At 54.2% G+C, this 24,755-nt stretch overlaps 1 protein-coding gene across 7 annotated transcripts in view; it reads left to right on the plus strand.

Annotated features, from left to right (window-relative positions):
* Positions 1 to 17,463, plus strand: part of RFX2 (regulatory factor X2) — a 90,087-nt gene extending 72,624 nt beyond the window's left edge. For 4 of the 7 annotated variants that reach the window (XM_043911816.1, XM_043911811.1, XM_043911813.1 and 1 more), the window contains 12 exons: positions 1,255 to 1,436; positions 2,566 to 2,685; positions 4,807 to 4,922; positions 5,807 to 5,925; positions 6,215 to 6,324; positions 6,589 to 6,743; positions 7,697 to 7,794; positions 8,774 to 8,923; positions 9,719 to 9,927; positions 14,106 to 14,259; positions 15,328 to 15,370; positions 15,814 to 17,463. In XM_043911816.1, coding sequence (XP_043767751.1) covers positions 1,255 to 1,436; positions 2,566 to 2,685; positions 4,807 to 4,922; positions 5,807 to 5,925; positions 6,215 to 6,324; positions 6,589 to 6,743; positions 7,697 to 7,794; positions 8,774 to 8,923; positions 9,719 to 9,927; positions 14,106 to 14,259; positions 15,328 to 15,370; positions 15,814 to 15,911 — 1,554 coding nt within the window. In that variant the 3' untranslated portion in view covers positions 15,912 to 17,463. Of the gene's footprint in view, positions 1 to 1,254; positions 1,437 to 2,565; positions 2,686 to 4,806; positions 4,923 to 5,806; positions 5,926 to 6,214; positions 6,325 to 6,588; positions 6,744 to 7,696; positions 7,795 to 8,773; positions 8,924 to 9,718; positions 9,928 to 11,116; positions 11,504 to 14,105; positions 14,260 to 15,327 lie in introns of those variants that run through there. The other 3 variants (XM_043911812.1, XM_043911809.1, XM_043911815.1) reach the window with 3 other exon arrangements.
* The last annotated feature ends 7,292 nt before the right edge of the window (positions 17,464 to 24,755 follow it).

A 24,755-nucleotide genomic window follows, 5' to 3' on the forward strand; every position in this document is an offset into this window, starting at 1 on the left:
CCTGAGGATCCTCCCAGTCCGGGGATCTAGCTGGCAAATCTTGCATCTTCTGCATTGACAGGCAGATTTTCTACCACTAGTGCCACCTTGAAAGCCTGGGTGGATAGAAGGTCAGATTCAAAGCTGAATTATATGAACAGAGTGAGGGTGGCTCAGGAGCCACAGTCAGGAGTGTTTGCTCCCAAGAGTGGAAAAAATACCCTGAAGGACAGAGGGGCTGGGTGGGTGGGCAAGTCTGGTCATCGAGCCCCCGCCCCCTGTTTACAGGTTAGAAGCACAAGTGTCCAAGGATCCTGCGCCACCAGGGAGCCCAGAGCCCCGGGGCTGTTGGGTTCTGTGGCTTTCCTCATTGAAAAAGGGATTTGACCATATCATCAAGAAGAGTGCAATCCGGACAGATCACAAATGTGGCTAAAAACATACTTTTTCCTGGAAAAGATTCTCTTTGTTTTATTTGCTACTGACATAGAAATTGTGCAAATATCGGCAGAGAAAATGGCAGCAGAATCACCCAGAACCAAAAGGTGATCCTCTCACCCTCTCCTTGTGCTTGCGTGAAGGTGCTGGGACCCTAGTGGTGGGTTTGCTGTGGGTGAGGCAGAGCTGTGTAGGGGTGAAACTGGGCCTCCTGGTCGTGTAGTGTCACTGACGAGTGATGCTCAGCAGGTGGCGATGACGCCAGGTTGCAGCATCCGGCAGTGAGCCTGCATAGACCCCGCGGTGCTTGCTCAGGCTGCAGGTGAGGCTCTGCCTTCATGGAGCCTCTAGGCCGTCCCCCAACCTGAGCACAAAACTTGGCCATTTGTCTTCATCTCTCTCTCTCTCTCTGGGTCATGAGTACAGGGACATTGGTGATGTTCCCTTACCCTGGGCGCCATGCTGATGGACCGTCGAGCGCTCCTTCATCCGTCTTTCTCTTGGCATCAGATGATCTCTGTCCCCATGGGTTTAGGAAATGTTTGGTGTGCGGGACTTGGGGGGCTTTCAGTGATGATGAAGACAGATCCTAAGGTTCTCCATCACGTTCAGGTTTCTATAAATTAAGTCAGGGAACCTGAAAGTCTGGCTAGAAATGGAGGGGATAAACAAATGAGTAAACAGAAGCTACTGATTGATGAGTGTGCCCCAGGTCTCTTGACCCTGAGTTGGTGACGGTAGCCGTGAGTCCCCGGTCATGTTTGAGGTGGGCCAGCGTGTGACGTGTGACGGTCCCGGTGGATGTGTGTCAGCATCGGGCATGTCTTCTCCATCCAGCTGCAGTGGCTCCTGGACAATTACGAGACCGCGGAGGGCGTGAGTCTCCCCCGAAGTTCACTCTACAACCACTACCTGCGGCACTGTCAGGAGCACAAGCTGGACCCAGTGAACGCCGCCTCCTTTGGGAAGCTAATCCGCTCCGTGTTCATGGGCCTGCGGACGCGGCGGCTGGGCACCAGGTGGGTCCCTGGGGGAGGCTGGCAGCCCCTGACCTGCCTGCCCACCCCCTTCCCTTATCCAGACACCCAGCTTTCAGAGAATGCGAGGCACCCTCCTCTCCACACCTCCCGATGTCCATGGCTCCAGGTGCACCTGGACTTGGTCTAAATGGGCAGCAGCCAGGCCACCCCCAGTGGGGAGGGCCAGTGGTCACTCACCTCCTGGGGACAGGACACAGGCTTCCCCCCAGCTCTCTCTCTTCATTGGAAATTTTTCATGGTAACCAACTTTTTAAACAGCAGCCTCCAGGTTGTCTAGCAGAGTGGGATTCACCGTGTCTTGATGCTTTTTGCTGAGCCTGGACTGGCCCACTGAGGGCTGCCCTTGGGTGACAGCAGCCAGGGACCGTCACGGGCAGGAAACTTACCCCGCAAGAGAAATCGGGTCCTCCTGCTAGAAAAAGACAGCCACGCTGTGCTCAAAGCAGGGGCTTGGCCTATGTGTGAGGCCACCCTGCGTGGCCCTGGCCTGCGGCCTGCGGCCTGCCAGGTTGGGTGAAGGAACATGTATGTGGGTGTCAGGGTTCACCTGCACCCTCTGTGAAACTGGCATCCTGGAGAGTTCTCTGCCACCCTGGGATCCTTGACAGAGGAGATTCTTACAAGCCATGAATGGGTGGCGGGAGGGGCAGTTGGGCCCTGGTTTCAGGGACATGACCACCCCTGCCCCGGGCCTTTCTGGAAGGCCTCCCGGGGCCTCCACCTTCCCAGGGTCCTGGATGCTGCCTCAAGACTGGGGCTCTGTCCCCCTGCTCCCCACCTCTCAGCACTGGAAGCAGGGTGTTTGCAAGGCCGTGTGTCTGTTCTTCCCTCCCAGGAGTTCCTTCTGACCTGTCTCCTTAAATTGTTTAAAACCCTTCAATCATCATTTCCCCTATAGTAAACTAAGGTAGAATCTCCCAGAGAGCAAAGGCTTTACAGAATTTCCTGAACCTCTCTGACCGCGGACCAGTCTGTGAACACTCCCCACACGGTCCGTGGAACACAGGCCCCGAGAGCCCTCCCCGAGAGGGAGGAGGCCGGGGCAGAGCCCTAGTCTCACGGTTCAGGACATGTGCGAAGAGAGCTGACCCAGATGTTCGGTTCCCAGGGGCAACTCCAAGTATCATTACTACGGGATCCGCCTGAAGCCAGACTCGCCCCTGAACCGGCTGCAGGAGGACACGCAGTACATGGCCATGCGGCAGCAGCCGGTGCATCAGAAGCCCAGGTGGGTGAGCTGTCCCAGGCCGGCCTGAGGACCAGCCAGCCTGCCTGCGAGTTTTCACTAGGGGGAATGGAGGGAGGGGGTTTCTGGGGCATTGACCACATCCAGGAGGTGGGTGAAGGTCAGCCTTTCACTTCCACTTGGCTTGGAGTGAGGCCAGCAGGACACCTCTGATGCTGGGCCTTTGTACGGCTGGTGAACCCACACAGATCTATCTTTGCCACCCCAGGTCCATAGCTGTCATTAGGGTTCACTCTGTGTGTACGTTCTGTGAGTTTGGACAGAGCTGTAATGACACGTATCCACTACCATAGGATCACACAGAATAGTTTCACTGCCCGAAAGGCTCGCCTCGCTCCTCCTGCTGGTCACCCCTCCCCGTCAGCCTCCAGCAACAACTGCTCTTTGTTTTACTTGCTCCTTTGTTTTTGCCTTTTGCATAGTGCATAGAGTTAGAATCACAATCTTGCATTTTTCCTCCCTGTCTACAAAGAAAGAAAGAACATTGAACACAGCCCCAGAAGCAGGAAAAAGAGGCTTGTACACTGAAGTGGCTGCTTCTTCCTGACCTCTGGGTCTGATGGCTGGAAAGGCCTGGTCATTTTCTGGAATGTTCCCTGTGCATCACACACCTACTCGCCTCTTAAAGCAGGAATCAGCACAGTTTTTCTGTAAAGGGCCAGAGAGTACATACCCACAGCTTTGCAGGCAGACACTGTCTATGAAGTGTCTTCAGCTCTGCCTGTGTAGCACGACACTCATTACAGACCAGGTGTGAAGGAACGGGTGTGGCCAGGTGGGGATCAAACTATATTTTCAAAATAGGTGGCAGAAATGGCCCTCTCACCGCCCTAGGTGGAGATACCTGGTTCAGAGCCCCCTGGAATGTCACCTCCCTGGCCCCTTCCAGTCACCCCTCTGCCCCGCTGTGTCCCAAGCCCCTTTCCAGAATCTACTCAGCTCCAGGGCAGGGGCGCACCCCACTCACCTCCACTTGGCACTATCGTGCCTTCGTTGAGCTGCATGGCTGACACCCCATTTTAGCTGCTTAAGGGGTCCAGGTGACTCCCAACCACATGGCCAATTACAGGAATTGGAGGTCACAGGGGGGAGTCCGGAATGTTCTCTGGAACCAGCAGTCCCTCCTGTTCCTGGCTTTCCCCAGACAAGGGGTGCAGCTTCCGTTGTGGGGTTCAGGCCCCTGAGAGCACCTGGAGAATTTAGATGCATGTTTCACAGTGACAGGCTTGTGCCATTGGCACGGGGAGCCCATCCCCCAGTCAGGAGGTCCACGCACATCTGAGCCACGTCCTCCCACCTCCCAGCGAGCCTGGCCCCATGTTCCACAAGGAAAGGAACTCCTACCTCAAGCTGGATCCCCTTGCCCATCTGGGCTCCAGACAGTTACCCCGGGAAGCCCTTCTCTGTTAGTTTCTCAGTTTGCTGCCTAGACAGGCTGTCCACTGCTTTCTGGCTGAGGGCAAAACAAAGTCTCAGAATTTGCTTTGAGATCATATAATAGACATTTGGGGGACCCTATGTAAAGAAGTTCACTTGTCTTCTAAGAGAGAACTATTAGAATATATACACATAAAAGCAACCCAGGGGTCCATCAACAGATGATGGCTGAACAAATGTGGTCCAATCACATGGTGGAGTAGTATGCAGCCCTAAAAAGGGAGGGGATTCTGAGCCCTGATACAGCATTGATGAACCCCGAGGATGTGATGCTCAGGAAGAGAAGCCAGACACAGAAGGACAAACACTGTCTTTTCCACCCGCAGGAGGTCCCTAGAGTCAGATCCACAGAGACAAGCGGTAGATGGGGCCAGGGGCTGGGGGAGGCGATGGGGAGTGAGTGTTTAAAGTAGACAGAGTTTCAGTCTGAGGAGATGAGAAACTTCTGGAGGTGGATGGTGGGGATGGTTGCCCGACAGTGTGAATGAACTTAATGCCACTGAGTTGTGCACGTGAAAGTGGTTCCAGTGCTAAATTTTGTGTTTTCTATTTGACCACAAGTTTTAAAAAATCACACACCCTCCCAAACCAAATCCTGTCCAGCCCTCCAGCCCCTTCTGGGGAGTGCCGCTGGGGCCTCACGGTGGCTCGTGTGTTCCCTGCCAGGTACCGGCCAGCCCAGAAGACGGACAGCCTTGGGGAGAGCGGCTCGCATGGCAGCCTGCACAGCACGCCCGAGCAGGCCATGGCTGCCCAGAGCCAGCACCACCAGCAGTACATCGGTGAGCCACCCCCACCCCGGCCCAGGGCCTGCTGGGAAGGCTCCAGGGCCTCTCAGCACCTCGGGGGTGGGTTTCAGCACCAGCAGCATCTAAAGGGCTATTTCAGACAGTTTTCTTTCCTACCACCTTTTCAAGTTCTAGTAGACCTTCTTTGTGGGATTCCTGAGGTTTTTGAATTATCAGCATGTGCCTCCCATATTAATGGATATTAATCCCCCGAAAATGGAGTAAAGTGACCATCAGAAAAAAATAAGTAAATAAAATGAAATGCCCATTGGAAAGAAGACTAGATGTACTTTGAGTCTAACCCCTCTGAGCCTGGCCCCTCCCGGGGGCCCCAACACAGGGCAGCCTGGCCTTCTTCCCTGGGATGGTGCTTCCCCAGCCCAAACCGTCACTGCTCCGGAGCAACAAGAAAGCATCTTTACTCAGCCCACTTCCCAGGGCAGCTGGGGGAGGTGCACACACATCTGAAGACACGGGGGACTCTGTGCACTTCAGTATATATTTGAGCCCCACCAAACCCCCCCCGAGTTAGGGCCTCCTGGAGAGGCTCTCACCCCATCCCACCGGCCGCCCCCTTGCTGGTGGGAATGGAGAGCCTGCTGTGTGCTAGGCCCTCTCCCCTCCTTTGTGTGTGTGTGTGTGTGTGTGTGTGGTATGCATGTGTCCTTAACATCACCAGGAGCTGACGAAGTCATCCCCACCCTGAATCTGAGAAAACCGAAGCTTAAAGGTTGTGTGGCGGAGAGGGGAGCCAGGACTCCACCCTTGGGGCTGCGGGGGGGCCATTAGCGCATCCCACCAGTATCCCCAGCCTGCCGGCTTGCCAGCGGCTCCTGCACGCCGTCCTCGGCCCTGCTGACCCCACCTTCCTCCCCCAGATGTGTCCCATGTCTTCCCCGAGTTCCCGGCTCCCGACCTGGGCAGCGTCCTGCTGCAGGAGAGCATCACGCTGCATGACGTCAAGGCCCTCCAGCTGGCCTACCGGCGGCACTGCGAGGTGACTGCCCCAAGCCCGGCCCCGGGGCTCCAGTGGGTGCTTCGCTCAGCTGCATGGGGCCAGCGCCAGAGTATCCCTGGGTGTCTCTGGTGGGCGACAGGGAGCAGACAGCACCAGCCTCCCTCCCTGTGGCCGAGGAGTAGATGGACTCTCCCTTTGTTCACCCCATCCCTTCTCATGGTCTCTCTGGGTTTGGAAAGACCCCACTGCAGCCCGGCTGCTTGCCCCTATGTTCTGACGACAGACACCTGCGCACGTGGGTGTGTTTAACCAGCGCGTTTACTCCTAGGCCACTTTAGACGTCGTCATGAACCTCCAGTTCCACTACATTGAGAAGCTGTGGCTCTCCTTCTGGAATTCTAAATCCTCTAGCGATGGTCCCACCTCTCTACCCGCCAGGTACTGCCTGCCCCTTGGCCCCCAGACGTGGCTTTCTTCACCAGCCCGGGTTTACCCTGCAGACCGCCCCCAGACACACGCTCTAGCTTTTCAAGAACTGGCGCTCAGACACCCTCGTGTGCGTGTGGTCTCAGGGTGACGACGGGACAGGGAGCTGGCCTGCACAGGGCAGTCCTGCAGCCTCACCCGGCTCATCTATCCCAGGAGAGCCGCCCCTGAGCCGACGGCTGACCCGTGTCCCCTGGTGTCCCCCATCCCCTGCAGTGACGAGGAGCCAGAAGGCGCCGTCCTCCCCAAGGACAAGCTGGTGTCTCTGTGCAAGTGCGACCCTGTCCTCCGGTGGATGAGGACCTGCGACCACATCCTGTACCAGGCGCTGGTGGAGATCCTCATCCCGGACGTGCTGCGGCCCGTGCCTAGTGAGCGCCCTGCCCCGACTAGCGCACCCAGTGAATGCTCCGCCCCCCCCCGGCCCCGCACCCCCCCGCGCCCCCACTCATCTGGTCCCATTGCTACCCTGGGGACCTCCCAGGGCCTCTGTCCCCACTGGCCCCCATGGCCTTCGGAGGCGGTGACACACCCACCACTAGGAGGCGCCCGCCTGCTGGCTCCCTAGGGTGGGGTCCCCACCCCGTGAGAGTGAGGGGGCCGGGCTCTGAGCCTCACTTTCCCAAGGCCTCTCTGTAAACACCCATGCCTGTTAGCGCTGGGGAACCTCCGTCTTTTTGATAAGCTGGCCTGTGCTTTTTATGCCAGTAAAAGGAAAATAGCAAAACCATTGCACTTGTCCTTTGGCCTTGCCTTCCTGGAAACTGTTCAGTGCAGTGTTCATTCAGAGTCTCTGTGTTAAGGTTTGAAATTGGGGTATCTTTCTTTTTATAACACTTGGAGGGTTTTTTTGGTTTTTCAAAAAAATGTGTTTCATTTATTGCAAGCTGTCCTAAATTTGGAAGTCGGTAGAATACATTTACACACATTTGTGTGTATCAGGGGCTCTCCCCCTCAGCACTGTGGAGTGTGGAGCAGCGTCCCCTCCCCACTGGCTGCCAGAAGCCCTCTGGTCGTGGTAGCCACAGATGTACCCAGACGTGGTCTTATGTCATCTAGGGCAGGGTCGCCGGGGTGAGAACCGCCAGTGTAGATGGGTAGATGAGCAAAGATGAACGATGCAGGGCCAGCACAGTGTCAGTGTCTGCTTGGTGTTCCCACTCAGTGTCTCCCTCATAAGAGCCCTAAATTCTCAATCTCTTCTCGTCTGTGTTACTTGTTCTCGGTGGGGGTGATTTCCATGATTTCCATCTCTTGCACTTGAGCTGATCCTGACGGGTGAGGCTGCCTTTCTCACAATTAACACCATGGCTTGTGTCCCCAGGTACCCTGACACAAGCCATCCGCAACTTTGCCAAGAGCTTGGAAGGCTGGTTGACCAATGCCATGAGCGACTTCCCACAGCAGGTCATCCAGACCAAGGTAATGGTCAGGGTCTGGGCCTCCAGACCACACTGGCCACCCCCGGGGCAATTTGTGCTGTGAAGGGAGGGGACTCCGCTCTGTCCCGGGGGAACTTGAGGGCCCCTGGGCTCCAGAGAAAGCAGGCTGGTCCCAAGTGTCCTGAAGATAGGGGGTCCTTCCTGAAGGGCCAGGGATGCCTCTGTTGGAGGCCGGTGCTGGGAGTTGCTGGCCTGACAGAAGGTGTCTTTGCTGAGAGACTTTTGGACTGAATTGGAACAAATTGAATATTTCTCTGCTCATTGTAGGAGGGGGATTCAATCTCTTTGTGGTCGCCCTTTTTGCTATAGTCTTGACCACAGATGAGATTGTAAAATGTGGAGATGAGGCCTCCTTATGGAGAAGAGGTGATCATATTCCTATCTCAAGCATTCCTACAGCCTCACACAGGTGGGGCTAGATCTGGGCAATCCGGTCTGCCCATCCCACCCTCAACCTGGAATTGATCCCTGAGGCCAGTGAGTCTCAAACTTCAGGATGCACATGAATTGCCTGGGAAGCTGTTGAAAATTGCAGATTTGAGTAATTCCCTAGAGTCCAGTGGTTAGGACTTTGCAGTCTCATTGCTGAGGACCCAGTTTCAGTCCCTGGTAGGGGAACTAAGATCCTACAAGCCACGTGGTGTGGCAAAAAAATAATAATTAAAATGTTTTTAAAATAAAATTGAAGATTTCCATGCCACACCCCCAGAGTGGCTGGTCCAGTGGCGCCCTGGAATCAGTATTTTTACCATCCGCCCCAGAGAGCTGCTGTCCTGAATTCTGCCTCGCCCGTGCTCGGCATCCACGCTAGATGCCACTCGATGTGTGTCCCTCATGATCTTCAGTTTTGGGGCCTTCGGGCCTGTCCAGAGGGTGGGTCCCTGCCAGAACCACCCTTGCCCGCCCCTCCCCCTGCGCCCTCCCGGGGCAGACAGGGCTCACCCCGGGCCTCCCCCCAGGTCGGCGTGGTGAGCGCCTTCGCGCAGACCCTGCGGAGGTACACGTCGCTCAACCACCTGGCGCAGGCGGCCCGGGCAGTGCTGCAGAACACCTCCCAGATCAACCAGATGCTCAGCGACCTCAACCGCGTGGACTTCGCCAATGTGCAGGTGACTCCTCCCGCACGCAGGCGACTTCTCCCAGGCGCCTCCCCAACAGGGGCGGGCATGGGAACCCACTGGCCGAGCTCCCACCCGCTAGAAAAATGCAGAGACCCACCAATCTTAGCCCACAGCAAACTGGGCACCTCACCGGGGCCCACATTTGTGTTGCATGGGAACGGTTGGGGTTGAAGCCCTCCACAGCCAGTCTGGGACCCCTAGGTTCTACTCTGTGATCATTCCCCTGGCCTCCAGGCGCTGGGACCAAGACCTTAATCTGTTTTCTTTAAGTTTGCCTTCCCCATGCCATGTTCATGGCTCTGTTCTGGTCTTAGAAAAGTACAGGCCGCCGTCAGATGGGTCCTGCTGCCATATCTATGTCTAGTTCAGGCCCTGAGCTGATCCATGGAATGAACACACATACCCACAGAGGAGCGGCCACTTAGAAATAACCCAACGGGGACTTCCCTAGTGGTCCTATGGTTAGGACTCTGAGCTTCCAGTGAGAGAGGCACAGGTTCCATCCCTGGTCTGGGAGTTAAGATTCCACATGCTGCTCCAGGCAGCCCCCCCACAAAAAAAACAGAAGGCAATGATGAGGTACAGACTGGGCTTCGATGCAAGAAACCTGGATGTAGGCCCTCAAAGCCTGGCAGGTCCCCTCCTAATGCCCTTCCGTCTCCACCCCATGGAGCGGGTGTCGTGCTGGAAAAGGCTGAGGCAGTGGGCATCTGTGCTCACGTGCATCCAGCCGTGGGCCATGCTCAGGACGTGTCGCTGACCCAGCACCACCCACGCCCACAGGAGCAGGCCTCGTGGGTGTGCCAGTGTGAGGAGGGTGTGGTACAGCGGCTGGAGCAGGACTTCAAGCTGACCCTGCAGCAGCAGAGCTCCCTGGACCAGTGGGCCAGCTGGCTAGACAATGTGGTCACCCAGGTCCTGAAGCAGCATGCGGGCAGCCCCAGCTTCCCCAAGGCCGCCCGGCAGTTCTTGCTGAAATGGTCCTTTTACAGGTGAGTGTGCACGTCATCTCTCAGAGAGCTGGGGAGGTGGAGGGGGCCGAGGCCCACAGACGAAGGCCAGCCTTCGGGACTCATTCCTGGGGGCTCCCAGGGGCAGCCCTCCTGGGACCTCAAACTGGGTTACAGACGTTTCTTTTTTTTTAATTAACTTTTTTCGTTTAATTCACCATTACTTTTTAAATTAATTCACATTTATTTATTTGTCTGTGCTGGGTCTTAGTTGTGGGGTGTGGGCTCCAACTCCTTGACCAGGGATTGAACCCAGGCCCCCTGCATTGGGAGCACCAAGTCGTAGCCACTGGACCACCAGGGAAGGCCCAGGTTACAAAGGCTCCTGCAGACAGAAGCCTCCACTTCGGGCCTCCCTGCTGGGAAGAACACAGCACAAGCCTTTATTTCTGCCGCTAGAGTGTCCCCACAGGGTGAGGTAAAGGAACGGTCTAGAGAGAACGGGAGGCGCAGATGGTGGTGGGTGAGAACCAGATAGAGAATCGTAGTGAGAGGGGCCAGTGAGGACGGTGACCAACAAAATAGGATGTGACATGAGTCTCTATCCCCTCACTGCCAAGTGCAGGCAAGAGGCAGAGACAGGTGTCAACTCCCCACAGAGTAGTCCTGGGTCAGGGTTAGGTGGACCTATTTATTTATTTATGGCCATGCCACAGCTTGTAGGATCTTAGTTCCCCAACCAAGGATCAAACCCAGCCCCTTGCAGTGGAAAGGCAGAGTCTTCACCACTGGACCACTAGGGAAGTCCCTATGTAGACCTGTTTTAAAATGATGTATGTAACTGTATTACAGGCTTCCCAGATGGCTCGGTGGTAGAGAATCCACCTGCAATGCAGGAGATGAGGGTTCGATCCCTAGGTTGGGAAGATCCTCTGGAGGGGGGCATGGCAACCCACTCCAGTATTCTTGCCTGGAAAATCCTATGGATAGAGGAGTGTGGCAGGCTATAGTCTATGGGGTTGCAAGAGTTGGGCATGACTGAGCAACTACATACAACAAAACTGTATTAGGATTAATTAGGCATGTGTGTGCGTGAATGTAAGGAGATTCATTTCTGGGAATGGGCTGGCGTGATCGCAGGGCCAAGATATCCCACTTATGTGGGAGCAGACACCACCGTCCTCAGGTGGGACTCCTTCCTCCTCAGGGAAACTTCACTTTTGCTCCCAAGGCCCCTCAGCTGACCAGGTGAGGCCCAGCCCTGGTGTGGAGGCTGAGCTTCTCCACCTCTAGTCGAGAGATGCTGGACAGGATCCACGGCGACTCCGACTCACACTGAACTGAATCACTGCCCATCACTGACACAGAAAACTAACCGCCACAGAAAGTAAATGTGAGAGAGAAAACAGAGGGAGGAAGAAAGAAGAATGTGAGAAAGAGAACCCATGAAAGAAAAAAGAGAAAGAAAAAAGACATGGAAGGATCAATTCATGCAGTTTACTATCCAGTTGATAGGAATTTTTTTTTAAAGAGAGAAATTGGAGGGAAAGAGAATAATAAAAACATAATCAAGAAAACATCTCAGGAACTTCCCTGGTGGTCCAGTGGTTAAAGCACTTGCAAGGCAGGGGATGCAGGTTCGATCCCTGGTTGAGGAACTAAGATCCCACATGCTTCAGAGCAACTAAGGCCATGCCAGAAGTACTGAGCCCATGAACCACAATGAAGACCCTGTGAAGCCAAAATTTAAAGAAAGAAAAGAAGACATCTCAGAACTAAGGGCTCAAGTTTCCAAGAGCTGCTGGGTTCCCCGCCCAGTGAAGGAGCCCGAGCCTCCCTGTGACGTTCAGACACTGAGAAGAGCCGATCATGACGGTTTTCAGAGAAAAGACAGCAGATCATATGTAGGCCAGGAGCCAGAGCAGTGTCCAGCCCAGGGCGCCGGGGGACAGTGTTGTCAGGATACCCAGGGAAAACTATTCCTACCCTGCAGTTCTCACCTGAGCAGACAGAAGCAGGAAACTCAGGCTGAGGAGGACCAGCCCAAAGGGGCCCTGAAGGGCATTCCGGTCCCAGGCAGTGATAAACACAGGGAAATGGATCGCTTTGTCACAGTTGAGCACAGGAAGACCACCAGCTGTTCTAGGCACTGGACAGCCCGTCAGCCCACCACAGCTGAGGGTTCAGACCCCTGTCCTCCTGGCAGTCCACCAGGCCCGCTCGTCTGCAAACTCAGCAGAGCTGAGCAGAGGGGACAGAAGGCCATTTACTATCCGACTCTCATCAGTATTCTGACCCCTCAGGTGGCTATGCTGGCCCGTCACTCCCAGCCCCCAGCTCCATCCTCATGTGCTGCCATCCTCAGGTCCTTCGCACTGCCCTCCCCTGCCCGGAACGTGCTTTCCCCAGGGAGCCGTGTGGCCCGATTGTCCTCAGAGAAGCCTGCAGGCCTCTCGTGTGGAGTAGCACACCCCTCCTCAGCCTCCGTCCCCTGCACCCGATTTTCTTCCACTGCCTGTCACCTTGTCCTTTGTGTGATTGTCTGTTGCCTGTCTCCTCGATGATCAGGAGTGTCCCCTCAAGAGCCAGGATGTTTACTCTTGTTCACTCCTGCATCCTCAGCATCTGAATGTTGAATGAACAAATGAATGAACCAGAAAGGGACTGTGAGCCTGATTGGCAGTGTGGCTCAGTTACACAGCCTTTGCATTCGTGAAAGTTCTTCAAGTGACCTTTGCTTCCTACAGTGCTCATTTGGGACCTCCCTGGTGGTCCAGAGCTTAACAATCTGCCTGCCAATGCAGGGGACACTTGTTTGATCCCTGGTCTGGGAAGATTCCACATGCCTCGGAGCAACCAAGCCTGTGTGCCACAACTACTGAAGGCCCCGTGCCTAGAGCCCATGGTCTGCAGCATGAGAGGCCACCGCACACCACAAGCAGAGAGCAATCCCTGCTTGCTGCCAACTGGAGAAAGCCCATGAGGAGCAACAAAGACCTAGCACAGCCAAAAGTAATAATAAATTTTTAAAAAATCACGTGCTCCTCTGGACGCAGGCACTCACCACCTGGTGCCTCATAGGGCATCTTGAAGCCACAGCCAGCTGGAGCCAGCTCTCCATTTCCACTGCTGAACCCACCTGCCTTCAGAGTGTGTCTGTCTACACACTGGCCCCAGAAGATGCAAAAAGAATTAAGTAAAACTGATTTGTTGTCAGTTGTCTTTACTGACTCGGAAGTAACAACAGTTTCAACCTGTTAAAAGATAAACTGAGGCTTGTTAGCTTTTCAAAAGAGTCTCTGAGCAAACATCACTTTGAACTGAGCAGCGCCAAAGCCAAGATGGTGAGGAGCCTCCTCAGCCGGGAGCAAGGGGAGAGGTGTCCACACAGAAGGAAATGATCTGGGGCTGCGGCTGGCACACACTGACTGGTCTGATTGGGTTGTGGATGCTTGGACTCCAGGGTGACGCCCTTGGAACCCAGGGTAATGCCCCTTGAGTTCCATTACTGTCACGGGTGGTATTCACCTTGTGGGTCCCCTCCTGTCTCGTCCCTTCCTGCTTCTTTTCTCGTTCTTATAGCAATTAGACATCACCAAGGGTAGGTGGGCTCTGAGATGGCGCATCTGGGTGTTGGGGGCCACATGGCCGATGTGTGTGTAGGCCAGAGTGTGTGGTTGGGCACCACATTAAAAAAATCCCTTTAGCCTTCGCTATAAAGAATGAGATAGAAGAGCTCTTTGAGCAACAAAGTTTTCCAGGCAGATGGTACACAGCACATCAAAACAGACATGACTAATAAAACTTTATTTATGGACACTGAAATGTGATTTCAGATACTTCTCACATGTCGTGAAATAGAATTCTTTTATTTATGTATTTATTTTGAAGTATAGTTAATTTGCATTACTGTACAAATTAGAATTTTTTTGACACTTTTTCCCCCAACCATTCAAAACTGTGAAAACTGTTCTTGGTATGCGGGCCATTCCAGACCAGTGACGGGCTGGATCCAGTCTGGATCGGCACAGTTTGCCAGCCCCTGCTTTGGGATGAAAGCAGCGAAGCCACCGTGAACTTGAGCCTTGTTTTTAGACGCGGACACGGGCACGGCAGGGGAGGTGGGTGGTCCAGGCGGCTGGCTGGCGCCCTGTGGGCCGGCTTGGGGCTGGAGGGGAGCCTGGTGTCCCGGAGGTGCCAGCCCGTGTCTGCCACTCCAGCTCCATGGTGATCCGAGACCTGACCCTGCGCAGCGCCGCCAGCTTCGGCTCCTTCCACCTCATCCGGCTGCTCTACGACGAGTACATGTTCTACCTGGTGGAGCACCGGGTCGCCGAGGCCACTGGGGAGACGCCCATTGCTGTGATGGGAGAGGTGAGCGCTCCCCCGACCCCGGGACAGGAGGGCAGGCCTCGGGGTCCAAGAGGACGCACTCGAGGGGCTCGGGTGTGGGGGGTCAGCGGGTGGGAGAGAGCTCGCCTGCGCCAGTCGGGTGACACAGGCAGGCCCTGGCTCCTCTGTCACCTTATGAGACCCCGGGCAGGATGTCCTGCCTGCAGGTGGCAGAATACACAGAACGTAACAGTTACCTCTTTAATCATCTCACAGTAAACAATCAAATGGCATTTAGTACATTCACAACGTTGTGAAACCCCCACCTACCTTGTTCTAGAACATTCCACCACCCCAAAAGAAAACCCCATTCCCACTGGCAGTCCCCCATGTGCCCCTTCCTCCAGTCCCTGGCAGCCCCTCGCTGTCTCTGTGGATCTGCCTGTTCAGGAGCTTTCCCAGCCGTGGAGTCACACCCTGCGTCCCCCTGTGTCTGCCGCTCTTCCCGAGCCTCGTTTGCTCAGGCTCTGTCCCTGTGGAGTGTCAGGGCTTCTCTCCTTACGGCAGAGGACTCTCTGCCTGGCTCTTCACCACTTTGCTGAGCCATCACCTGTTGCTGGAGGGGCTGTTTTCAGCTTCTGCTGGTGGGGGTCATGCGGCTGTGAGCATTTCTGTACACGTTTTGTTTGAACATCTGCTTGAATTTTTTGGTGTATGTACCTGGGAGTGTATTTCTGGGTCATGATGGGTTTGTTTTGCAGAAGAAACAAGGTGATTTTAGTGCACTAAAATCTTAAAATCTTACAGAGATTTTAGTGCATGATAAGCGGTGAGAAACAGCGGCCGTTCCTTCCCTGAGCACTCAGAGGTCACAGCCTCTGTGCCCTTGCTGGCCTGGGCAGTCGGCACCCCCTCTGCCCTCCAGCCACTCCCAGGCAGGGCCCAGAGAGTGTCAGAGGGGACAGCCCAGGCCCCCGCAGCTTCAGGGCCGTTTCTCAGGGCATAAGCCCCCTCAACTTACAAAGCCAGAACCGGCTTCCACTGGAGACACGGCTCACCTTCCCCGGGTCGGCTCTGCGGAGCCCCTGACTCTGAGCCTCTTTCTTGCAGTTCAACGACCTGGCCTCCCTGTCGCTGACACTGCTGGACAAAGGTGGGTGTCTGGGCGTTCCCGCCCATCCTGGGCACAATTGGGTGGGGGGGGTGGCCCCTAAGGCGGCCCTGGGCAGCAGTCCGCAGGCAGAAGCCCCACCCCCTCCGCTCCTCCTAGATGACTGTCCTGCTCCCCTGGCCGTCCACTCCAGGCCCGAAGGAGCAGGGCCACGGACGGGACTGGGGCAGCTAAGGGGCTCCTCCCTCCACGTCTGGAGAGGGAGTGGGCAGGTGGGGCAGTGAGCACCCCCGGGGCCCATTCCCTGCCCCACGGGGATGGGAGGCCCAGCGCCCAAGGGGGACCCTACCAGGCACATGACCCAGGCGCGTGGGCGCTGGTCGAGGGTGGTCGCGAGGAGGAAGACCCCCAGTCAGCCCAGACCCGAGCCAAGGCAGGGCCCTCACCTGGCCTGTTCGTGCCCCCTACCCCATCCAATCCCACAGATGACATCAGCGAGGCCCACTCGGAGAGCCGAGGACGGGGCGAGCCCCTGGTGAAGCGGGAGCGCAGCGACCCCAACCACCCCCTGCAGGGCGTCTAGCTGGCCCCCCAGCTCCAGGCCCGAGCTCTGCCACAATAGTGCCTCTTAGACAAGTGACCTTTACTCCGAGTCCAGGGGCCCTGGGCCAGGGTGCCCGTAAAGGACACCCTCCTCTTCCTCAAGACGGAAACTGCTGTGACCCTGGAGGAATTGTGCGCCGGGCGCCCAGGGCCTGAGCTGCACTCTGGGCACCCAGCCCACCCTCTCCTCCTCCTGAATCTCCTCCCCCTTCCGCATACACCCAGCTCAGAGCTGGAAGGGGCCGGGCCATGTTGGCCAGTCGCTGCCTCCCCTCCCAGCTGGGAACTCCAGTGGCCCTGGGGAGGAAGGGGGTGTCCCGCAGCCCGCCTCGTGCCCTGCGGAGCGCAGGGGCCGTCTTGATCCTTGCCTCGTGGCTGCCCAGCTGGTCCCTGAGAGCCTGGTCTCTAGATGCCAAAGGGTTCAGAAGCAGCTGCCAAATGATCCCTGGACGGGGCTCAGCCCACAGCCCCACATGGCTCAAGAACCAGTCACCAAAACAGACTCCCTGGTGCCAAGACCCAGTGGGACCTTTCCGTCAAACCCAGAAGCTTGATCCACAACTGCAAGGATTGGGATTCTGCCCAGGTTCACAGCCAACATCAAGCTCAACAGTGAAGTCTGGAATGAGTTTGTTCCAAGGAGTTCAGGAGATCAGTGTCCCCTCGGCGCCTTCAGAGGGCAGCCTGTCCAGCCAAGCCTGTGCATGAACAGCTGTGTCTTAAGCCCCGCTTCACAGAACCTTTCAGATTGCCTGCCTTTGAAGAAGCGATCCCTGAGTGCTGTGACTCCGGCAGGTCCCATCTTGAACTGCTCAGAGTCCAAATTCTTCTCTGGGGACAAGCGAACCCCAAGACCCGGCCCAGCCCCGAACTCTACACACTCCGTGTCTGTGTTCCTCATCATTTAACCCGTTGCACCAACGGGCCTGGGCCAGAGGGCTGCCCCCGCGGCAGCTGCAGAGAAGACGACCAGCCTCTGGTCTGGGAAGGCCTGGCTTCGTGTCTCTTTTTGAAAATATGTTCATACCGATAGTTTTGTGCTCGAATTGTTATTAGAACGTTCCTTATGGATGTGTATATGACAGTATATCCGGTCCCGAATGTTGTTCTCTCATGCGTGCAGAAGGTACTAATAGAAACTCACGTGGCCTTGAAAACCCTACTTCTCGACAAGCAGCGCTGTGCATCCATGTCCTCGAGTGCACTCGGCGGGGAGCTGAGAGGAAAGATGAGAAATCTCATTCTAAGAAACCAGCGGCCTGTCGTGGTGATCACCAAGTGCATCTTCTCTCAAGACTGCAGACTCAGATGAACTCAGACAAAAAGAATGTCTTTAAAGATACATCTGCTTTCCTGGGAGACGGTCAAGTTCATGGTTCCTAGATGGTGACGCCTGCCTCTTCCTCCACGTTTCTGCCTTACACCCTGTCTAGTCCTTTGCCGGATTCCATGAGAAGGAATATAAACGACATAAAGACATCAGACTTTCGAGCCCATCCTCGTTTTTTGTTGCAATAAACACACTGAATGTACCCACTGAGGGTCACGGTCCACACTCCCCCCCTGCCCCGCCCCCCAGTGGCCCTGGAAGATACAGCACCCCTTCCCGCAGGCCCCTAGTCCTGGGACGGCGGGGCGGCCCAGGTCGAGCCTGGGAAGGGGGAAGAAGGAAATGGCGCTTTCCTCCGGCTCCCTGGGGAATGTTCCAGAAGGGGCAGTTTCCCCAGGCCGAGAGGACAACAAAGCAGCTCAGCCCAGGATAGGCGACACGGTGTGTCCAGACTAGAGTCATTCAGAGGTGCAGAATAAACCCAGGGTCCAGCTGCTGATGCAGCCCATTGGGTGTTTACCGGGTGTATCTGGTAAAGTGCGGGGGAGGGGCGTGGGGTGGACCTCAGAAGCCCCTAAGAATCAATGCTTGAGCCTCTTCCAGAATCACCAGGCCCCAGCCCCAGAGAGCCCGGCTTGTGGCATTAAGGTGGGGGCTGGGCATTCATAACTGTTGCCACCACCCTCTCTGCAGGGCGTGGGGGTGGGCATGGGGGGACCCAACACAGGGGGTTGTGGGACTTTGGAGAAACCCTGCAGAGAAGAACAATGCGCTCAGGAACCGGGAAGGACCCAGGGGCAGGAGGATGTTCTAGAAACCTGGACGCAGTTCTCAGTTGCCCGTAAAAGCTGCTTCTAGGGGGGAAGGCAGGTGCCCCACACGCCGCCGGAGTTGCTCAGCCTCAGCCCCAGCCCAGGCCCCTTTGTCCCAAGTGGTGGCCCGGGCGACTCCAGGCGACATGAAAACTATCCCGAGCTGGGAACCCCAGGGCCTGCGCTTGGCTTAATGCCTCTGCAGTCACCATCTTGAAATTCCTAAGAATTTTCCACCAAAGTGCCAGTGCTTTCATTTCACACTGGGCCACGCAAATGCTGTGGCCAGTCCTGGGGAGGAGCTCCCAGGACCCCAGCACACAGCCTGCCCCTCAGCCAGTGGCCAGGCCCCAACCCCGTGCAATGCCCTGCCAGGCTCTGAAAACCCAGCGGAGCCCAGAAGCGTCCCCACCCTCTTGTGGTTCAGGATTTCAGCCCATGGCCCCTGAGCAGCATCAGCCCTTGCACAGAGCAGGAGCCACACCTCCAACCTTCCCCTCAGAGATCCCAGCCGGGGCCAGGCAGTAGGGTCCCTGGTAGGAGAGGGCACCTTAGGGCCTGGGTGGCTGGTGAGGCTCATGAGCACAGGTGATGCCCACACGATTCCTGCCCCAGGAGGCAGAGAAGAGAGAGAAGGAGGGGAGCCCACTGCAGGCTCCTGGGTCATTAAGTCCCTTGATGGCCCACTGGGTGGTGCACACGAGGGACCCAGTCCTACCAAGAGCCTCCGGGAGGTCCTGACCAATCACAGTGGCTTCTCTATAGATGCCCTGGTCCATTCTTTTTGACAATCTTCCAAGGTAGGCATTAACCACCCCCATCATCCACTGTCATACCCATGGGAAAATTGAAAGTTACTGGCTGGAAAGCAAGCAGGATGGCTGGAGCCCCAGCAGCCATACTGGACCTCGAGGTGGACGTCATGCAATAAGGGTGGCAAAGCAATGAGACAGAAGGAGCCTGGGTTCCCAGTGACCCCTCCGGTCAGAGTTCAGTAAACCACCATTTGGGAGGGTTGCAGGGGGACCCACTGATGTTCCTGCTTCTAAGAACTCTCTGGTGGCAAGAACTCTGACGCAGAGCATGGGGTGCGCCTGCATGTGACACACACGAGTGCTGAGTGCTAAGAGAGTCTCCCTGGCTGGGAGTGGCTCCCCCGCACCAGTTTTCCTCCCACTTCCCTGGCTGGCCCTCTGTCCCCACTCCCTATACCTGGGTCCCGCTCCTTCCACACCCTCTGTGACCTCGTCCACAAGCTGCTGACTTGCTCAGCCTCTGACAATCCAGACCTGCCCAAATCCCCATCCCACTGCCCGAGAGCCCCCGTTTTAATTTTTATTGGAACATCACCGACTCGATGGACATGAGTTTGGGCAAGCTCCGGGAGTTGGTGATGGACAGGGAAGCCTGGCGTGCTGCAGTCCACGGGGTGGCAGAGTCGGACACGACTGAGCGGCTGAGCTGATGGTTGCTTTACTGTGTGGCATTCCTTTCCACTGGTAAAGTGAATCAGCTACACATAGATCCTTTTTTTATTTCCTTCCCATTTAGGTCACCACAGAGCATTAACTAGAGTTCCCTGTGCTATACAGTAGATCCTCAGCAGTTATCTATTTTATACAGAGTATCAGTAGCGTAGAGTGTCAATCCCAGTCTCCAAATTCACACAACCCCAAGAGCCCGTTTTAGACATGGCACACCCCTAATGCTGCGAGTGCAATCAGAGCAGTCTGCGCCTACTTCATCTGGTTCCAAGAAGATGCCCGACCTCAACTAGTACAGAGCCTTTGAGTCTCCACAGATTTATTCATTTAGGAGCTCAACTACTTTCTACCTGGAACCCAGTTTTTATTTCATCCCAGTCCTCTGCCGCCCCCCTGTGGTCAGTTTGTGACACCGCCTCTTCCTTTACACTGGGGAAACCAGCCAACTCTGATTTTGCCTACAGGGGAGGCTGTTTTGTTTACACTGAATTGCAATCATGCCTGGAAAGACCAGAGCTAGCTGTCTCTCTCTCACATCCCAGCTCTCCTCCTCTTTCTCAAATATTTCCTGTTTATTTATCTCCCTACAAGATATTCAGTAACTGTTAATACAAAGAGAAAAACAGTAACCTGACCAACACCAAGTGATCTGAGTTGTCATCAGTAATGATACAAATCGCCATCAGGTGCCCTCCGAATAGGTTATTCTGTGTTATTCCCACCCAGAAATCATCACCCGAATTTAATTAGGAGGAAACATCCAACACCCAAAATGAAGGCGTATTCTACAAAACAGCTGGGAGTATTCCTGACTAGGGGCTTCGCTGGTGACTCAGTGGTAAAGAATCTGCCTGCAATGCACGCAGCACAGGTTCGATCCCTGGCCCGGGGAGATCCCTGGAGACGGAAATGTCAACCCACTTCAGTATTCTTGCCTGGGAGATCCCGTCGACAGAGGAGCCTGGTGGGCTACAGTCCCTGGGGTCCCAAAAGAGTCAAACACGACTTAACAACTAAACAATAACAATTCCTCACTAAGGTCATGATGAAGGAAAAATAAGACAGGGGAATTAATCCAGACTAAAGGAAACCCAAGGAGAAATGACATCTAAATGCAACAAGGGGGACTTCCCTAGCAGTCCAGTGGTTAAGACACTGCATTTCCATTGCAGGGGGCACAGGTTCCATCCCCTGGTCTGGGAACTAAGATCCCACATGCCGTGCAAAGCCAAAAGACAGAAAATGAAAACTAAACAAGGAATCCTGGACTGGATCCTGGGATAGGAACAAGACACTGGCAGTCAGCAGATGAGGCCTGAATAGGTTTGTAATCACTAGTGTACTGATCATGTATTGATCAGTGTGAATGTCCTGGTTGTGATCATTGTGCTGTTTAAATACTTGGGGAAGCTGGATGAAGGCCACATGGAATTTCTCAGTAGTTTTTTCAACTTCTCTGTAAGTTTGAATCTTTTTGTTTGTTTTTTTTTTTTCGAGTTAGGTTAAGCCTAAATTTATTTTTAATTGAAGGTTAAATCCTTTTAATTACAGGGACTTCCCTGGTGGTCTCGTGATTAGGACTCCAGGTTCAATCCCTAGTCAGGGAACTAAGATCTTGCATGATGCACAGAGTGACCTTAAAAAAAAAAAAAAAAAAAACCTATTAAATTACAAATAGAGTAAGATCAGTGCATGCGTGCTCAGTCATGTCTGACTCTTTGCAACCTCATGCACTGTAGCCTGCCAGGCTCCTCTGTCCATGGGATTATCCAAGCAAGAATACTGGAATGGTTGCCATTTCCAACTCCCCCAGGGATCGAACTTGAGTCTCCTGCAACTCCTGCAAGGGCAGGCAGATTGTTTACCACTGAGCCACTTGGGAAGCTTTAAGATCAGTATTTCCTCCTAGATCCATACCACATTTAGTTGCTACAAAACACGGGAGTGAAGGAAGCCGATGCACCCAGACTGGATCAGGAGTCCCCCTCTTGGCCTCTGCACTGGCCACACCTTGCTGGCAAGAACCTGACCCAGTGGACTACAGTGGGAGAACAGGTGCTGAGCAGAAGAGGCCAGGAACTCTAGCTGATTAACCTCTGGGTCCTCACCCTCCACGTGGGGCTGGGCAGAGCAGCTACTTCCCACGCCGGCTCCCTGCCCACAGTGGGTAGATGAGAACTGAACTACAGGTGTGAAGGCCCTTTTCCTGGGGTCTAATTACAGAAGCCATTTTCCAACTTGGCTGTAGAGAAGGAAGTTCTGGTCCTCAGGGCTCAGCCCAGACTCGGGGTCGGGGGAGACCCTCGGCCTTCCCTCCAGGTGAGCCGGGGAGGAAGCAGGCAGCAGAGAGGCTGGTCAGCAGCTTAAGGGAAACCACTGGGGTCCCTCCATTTCCCACTTCCGACCCTTGTCTTGGAGAAAAATCACAAACCCTTCCAAGAACTCCATGGCCTCCCAGGCCCTGTGGGGCTCCTTGCTCACTCAGCCTCAGCCAAACTGAGCTCCTCACTCTTCATCAAACTGGTTTCTGCCTCAGGACCTTTGCACTCACTGCTGTCTAGAGTGCTTCTCCTGCAGGTCTTCCACTAGAATGTCACCTCCTCAGATCCCCAGAGGGGACTCCTGTGAACAATCTTTTTTTTTTTTTTTTAATATTTGTTTTTGGCAGTGTCGGATCTTAGTTGCCCTGCAGCACATGCGATCTTAGTTCCCCAACCAGGGATCAAACCCACGACCCCTGCACTGGAAGGTGGATTCTCAACCACTGGATCACCAGGGAAGTCCCGGAACAGCCAACCTAAAGTACCCCGTCTGTCACTTGATGCTTTATTATTTTTTCTGTAGCACTGGGTCACTATCTCAAATTATTTCACTTCCCTGTCTATTCAGTCTCCCTACAGAAGAATGCGAAGCTTCATGACGGCAGGGTCTGTCTTGTTCCTGGGCCCCCAAGTGTAGAACGGTATCTGAGACATAGTAGTTGCAGTGAATATATGCTGCTGTGTAACAAGAATTCCTAAACTTAGTGGTTTGGTTTGTAACAGAAGTTACCTTTCATGGAGGTGAGGAATGGAAAGCGCCAGGCTGGGCAGGTCTCTCTCAGGGCTTTGCCTTTTGGTCTCTTTTTAATGTGTTTGGCTACGTCAGGTCTTAGATGCAGCATGTGGGATCTAGTTCCCTGACCAGGGATTGAACCCAGGCCCCCTGCATTGGGAGCACAGAGTCTTGGCCACTGGATGACCAGGAAGTCCCTGCCTTTGGGTCTCATTTTCAGCACCTTTATAGCATAGGAGCCTCAGGGCAGGCGGACTGCTTACAGGACAGCTAAAGGCTTCTAGAACAACAGTGCCAGCAACGCAGGCAGAAGTTGTATCCTAAGCCTTGTGAGTCACATGGTATCACTTCCACTTCTATAAACGGACCAGGAACCAGCCTGCCCCCATTCATGGAACATGGAGCCCTCATGTTTTTTTAAATTGAAGAATAGTTGATTTACAATGTTGTTAACTTCTGCTATACAACAGTGATTCAGTTGTACATCTACATATTCTTTTCCATTATGGTTTACCATGGGATATGGAATATAGTTGTGTTGTACAGGAGGACCTTGTTTATCCGTTCTGTGTATAATAGTCTGCATCTGTGAACTCCAAATTCCCAGTCCATCCCTCCCCCACCTCCATCCCCCTTGGCAACCACAAGCCTGTTCTGTCTGTTGCTGTTTTGTGAGATAAGTTCCTTTGTGACATATTTTAGATTCCACATGTAAGTGGTATCAGGTGGCATTTGAGACCTGACCTTTTGATGGGAAGAAGGTCAGAGAATTTGGGGCCATGCTTTAAAACCATCAGAGGAGGCAATCAACAAATATTTATTGCATAAATAAATGTTGACTGAGTGAATGGGTTACAGGAGACCAGATAAAGAAAGCAGAGGAAGGTCTAAGGGACGTGACAAAGGCAGCCATGGCCACTGGGATGAAAACTGTGAAATCGAGGGAAATTTAGTTGGCTCGTCGGGCTGATGGGGCTTCCCCCGTAGCTCAGTAAAGACGCTACCTGCCAATGAAGGAGACATGGGTTCAGTCCCTGGGTCAGGGAGATCCCCTGGAGGAGGACATGGCAACCCACTCCAGTATTCTTGTCTGGTGAATTCCATGGACTGAGGAGCCTGGCAGGCTGCAGTCTATGGGGTCGCAAAGAGTCAGACAACTGAGCGTGCAGAACATCAGGGTGATGGGTTTAACGTCGCTTGAGAAACCACAACTGGATTATATTTAGCCAGTGATGACATGTTGCTGGGAGTCTCCCAAAGCGTGGGATGGACGTGGTCCATGAAATTGACTTTTGGAGGTATGCAGACAGGGCATTAAATGACACAGAATCTCATGGATTAGAGTTACCTCATTTTCAGTTCTTTCATTCCTTCTCGCTGTGTCAAGAAGTTTCAGCTGAGTGATAATATGCCTTTAATAGCCCTCTAATACTTTGCTAATCTCTTTACATTTAAAAAAAAAAAAAAAGCAGGCTTGGGGCTCAACACCTTGGCAGGCAACAATATCCACCCAGAATTATAAAACACTGTTTTGTTTTCGTGTTTGTTTTTACAGCTATGGCTCAGTGGTTTTCTCTCTGAAGTGGTGATATACGGTATCTATTTAATGTCAACTTCAACTAATAAAAGGCACATAAAGTATTAAGTTCATTACGGGTCAGAGGGTTCAGAGACATGGCAACAGCCAAGAACACTTACCCAAGAGAAGTTACAGATAACAAAGTGTAATGAATATAGTGATTGTTGTTCTTTAGTTGCTAAGTCGTGCCTGACTCTTTTGCAACTCCATGGACTGTAGCCTGCCAGGCTCCTCTGTCCATGAGATTTCCCAGGCAAGGATACCGGAGTGGGTTGCCATTTCCTCCTCCAGGGGTTCTTCCCGACACAGGGATTAAACCCGCATCTCCTGCATTATCAGGCGGATTCTTTACCATTGAGTCACTAGGGAAGCCCATAGTGGTGCCAATAAGGCATAGGAAAACTAAGTCTGCGCACTGCAGACAGGCCTGATGACCCCTGGTGTCCTTTCCCGCACTGGCATTCTAGCTATTCCTGAAGAATTTCTAGCCAACCTCTGTGGCCTGTGCCTGCAGCCTGGAGGCAAAATCCAAGCTAGCAAGTGAGCATCTTGCTAAAAATGCAGA

This window comes from Cervus elaphus, chromosome 9, assembly GCF_910594005.1.
Source record: "Cervus elaphus chromosome 9, mCerEla1.1, whole genome shotgun sequence".
Classification (NCBI taxonomy): domain Eukaryota; kingdom Metazoa; phylum Chordata; class Mammalia; order Artiodactyla; family Cervidae; genus Cervus; species Cervus elaphus.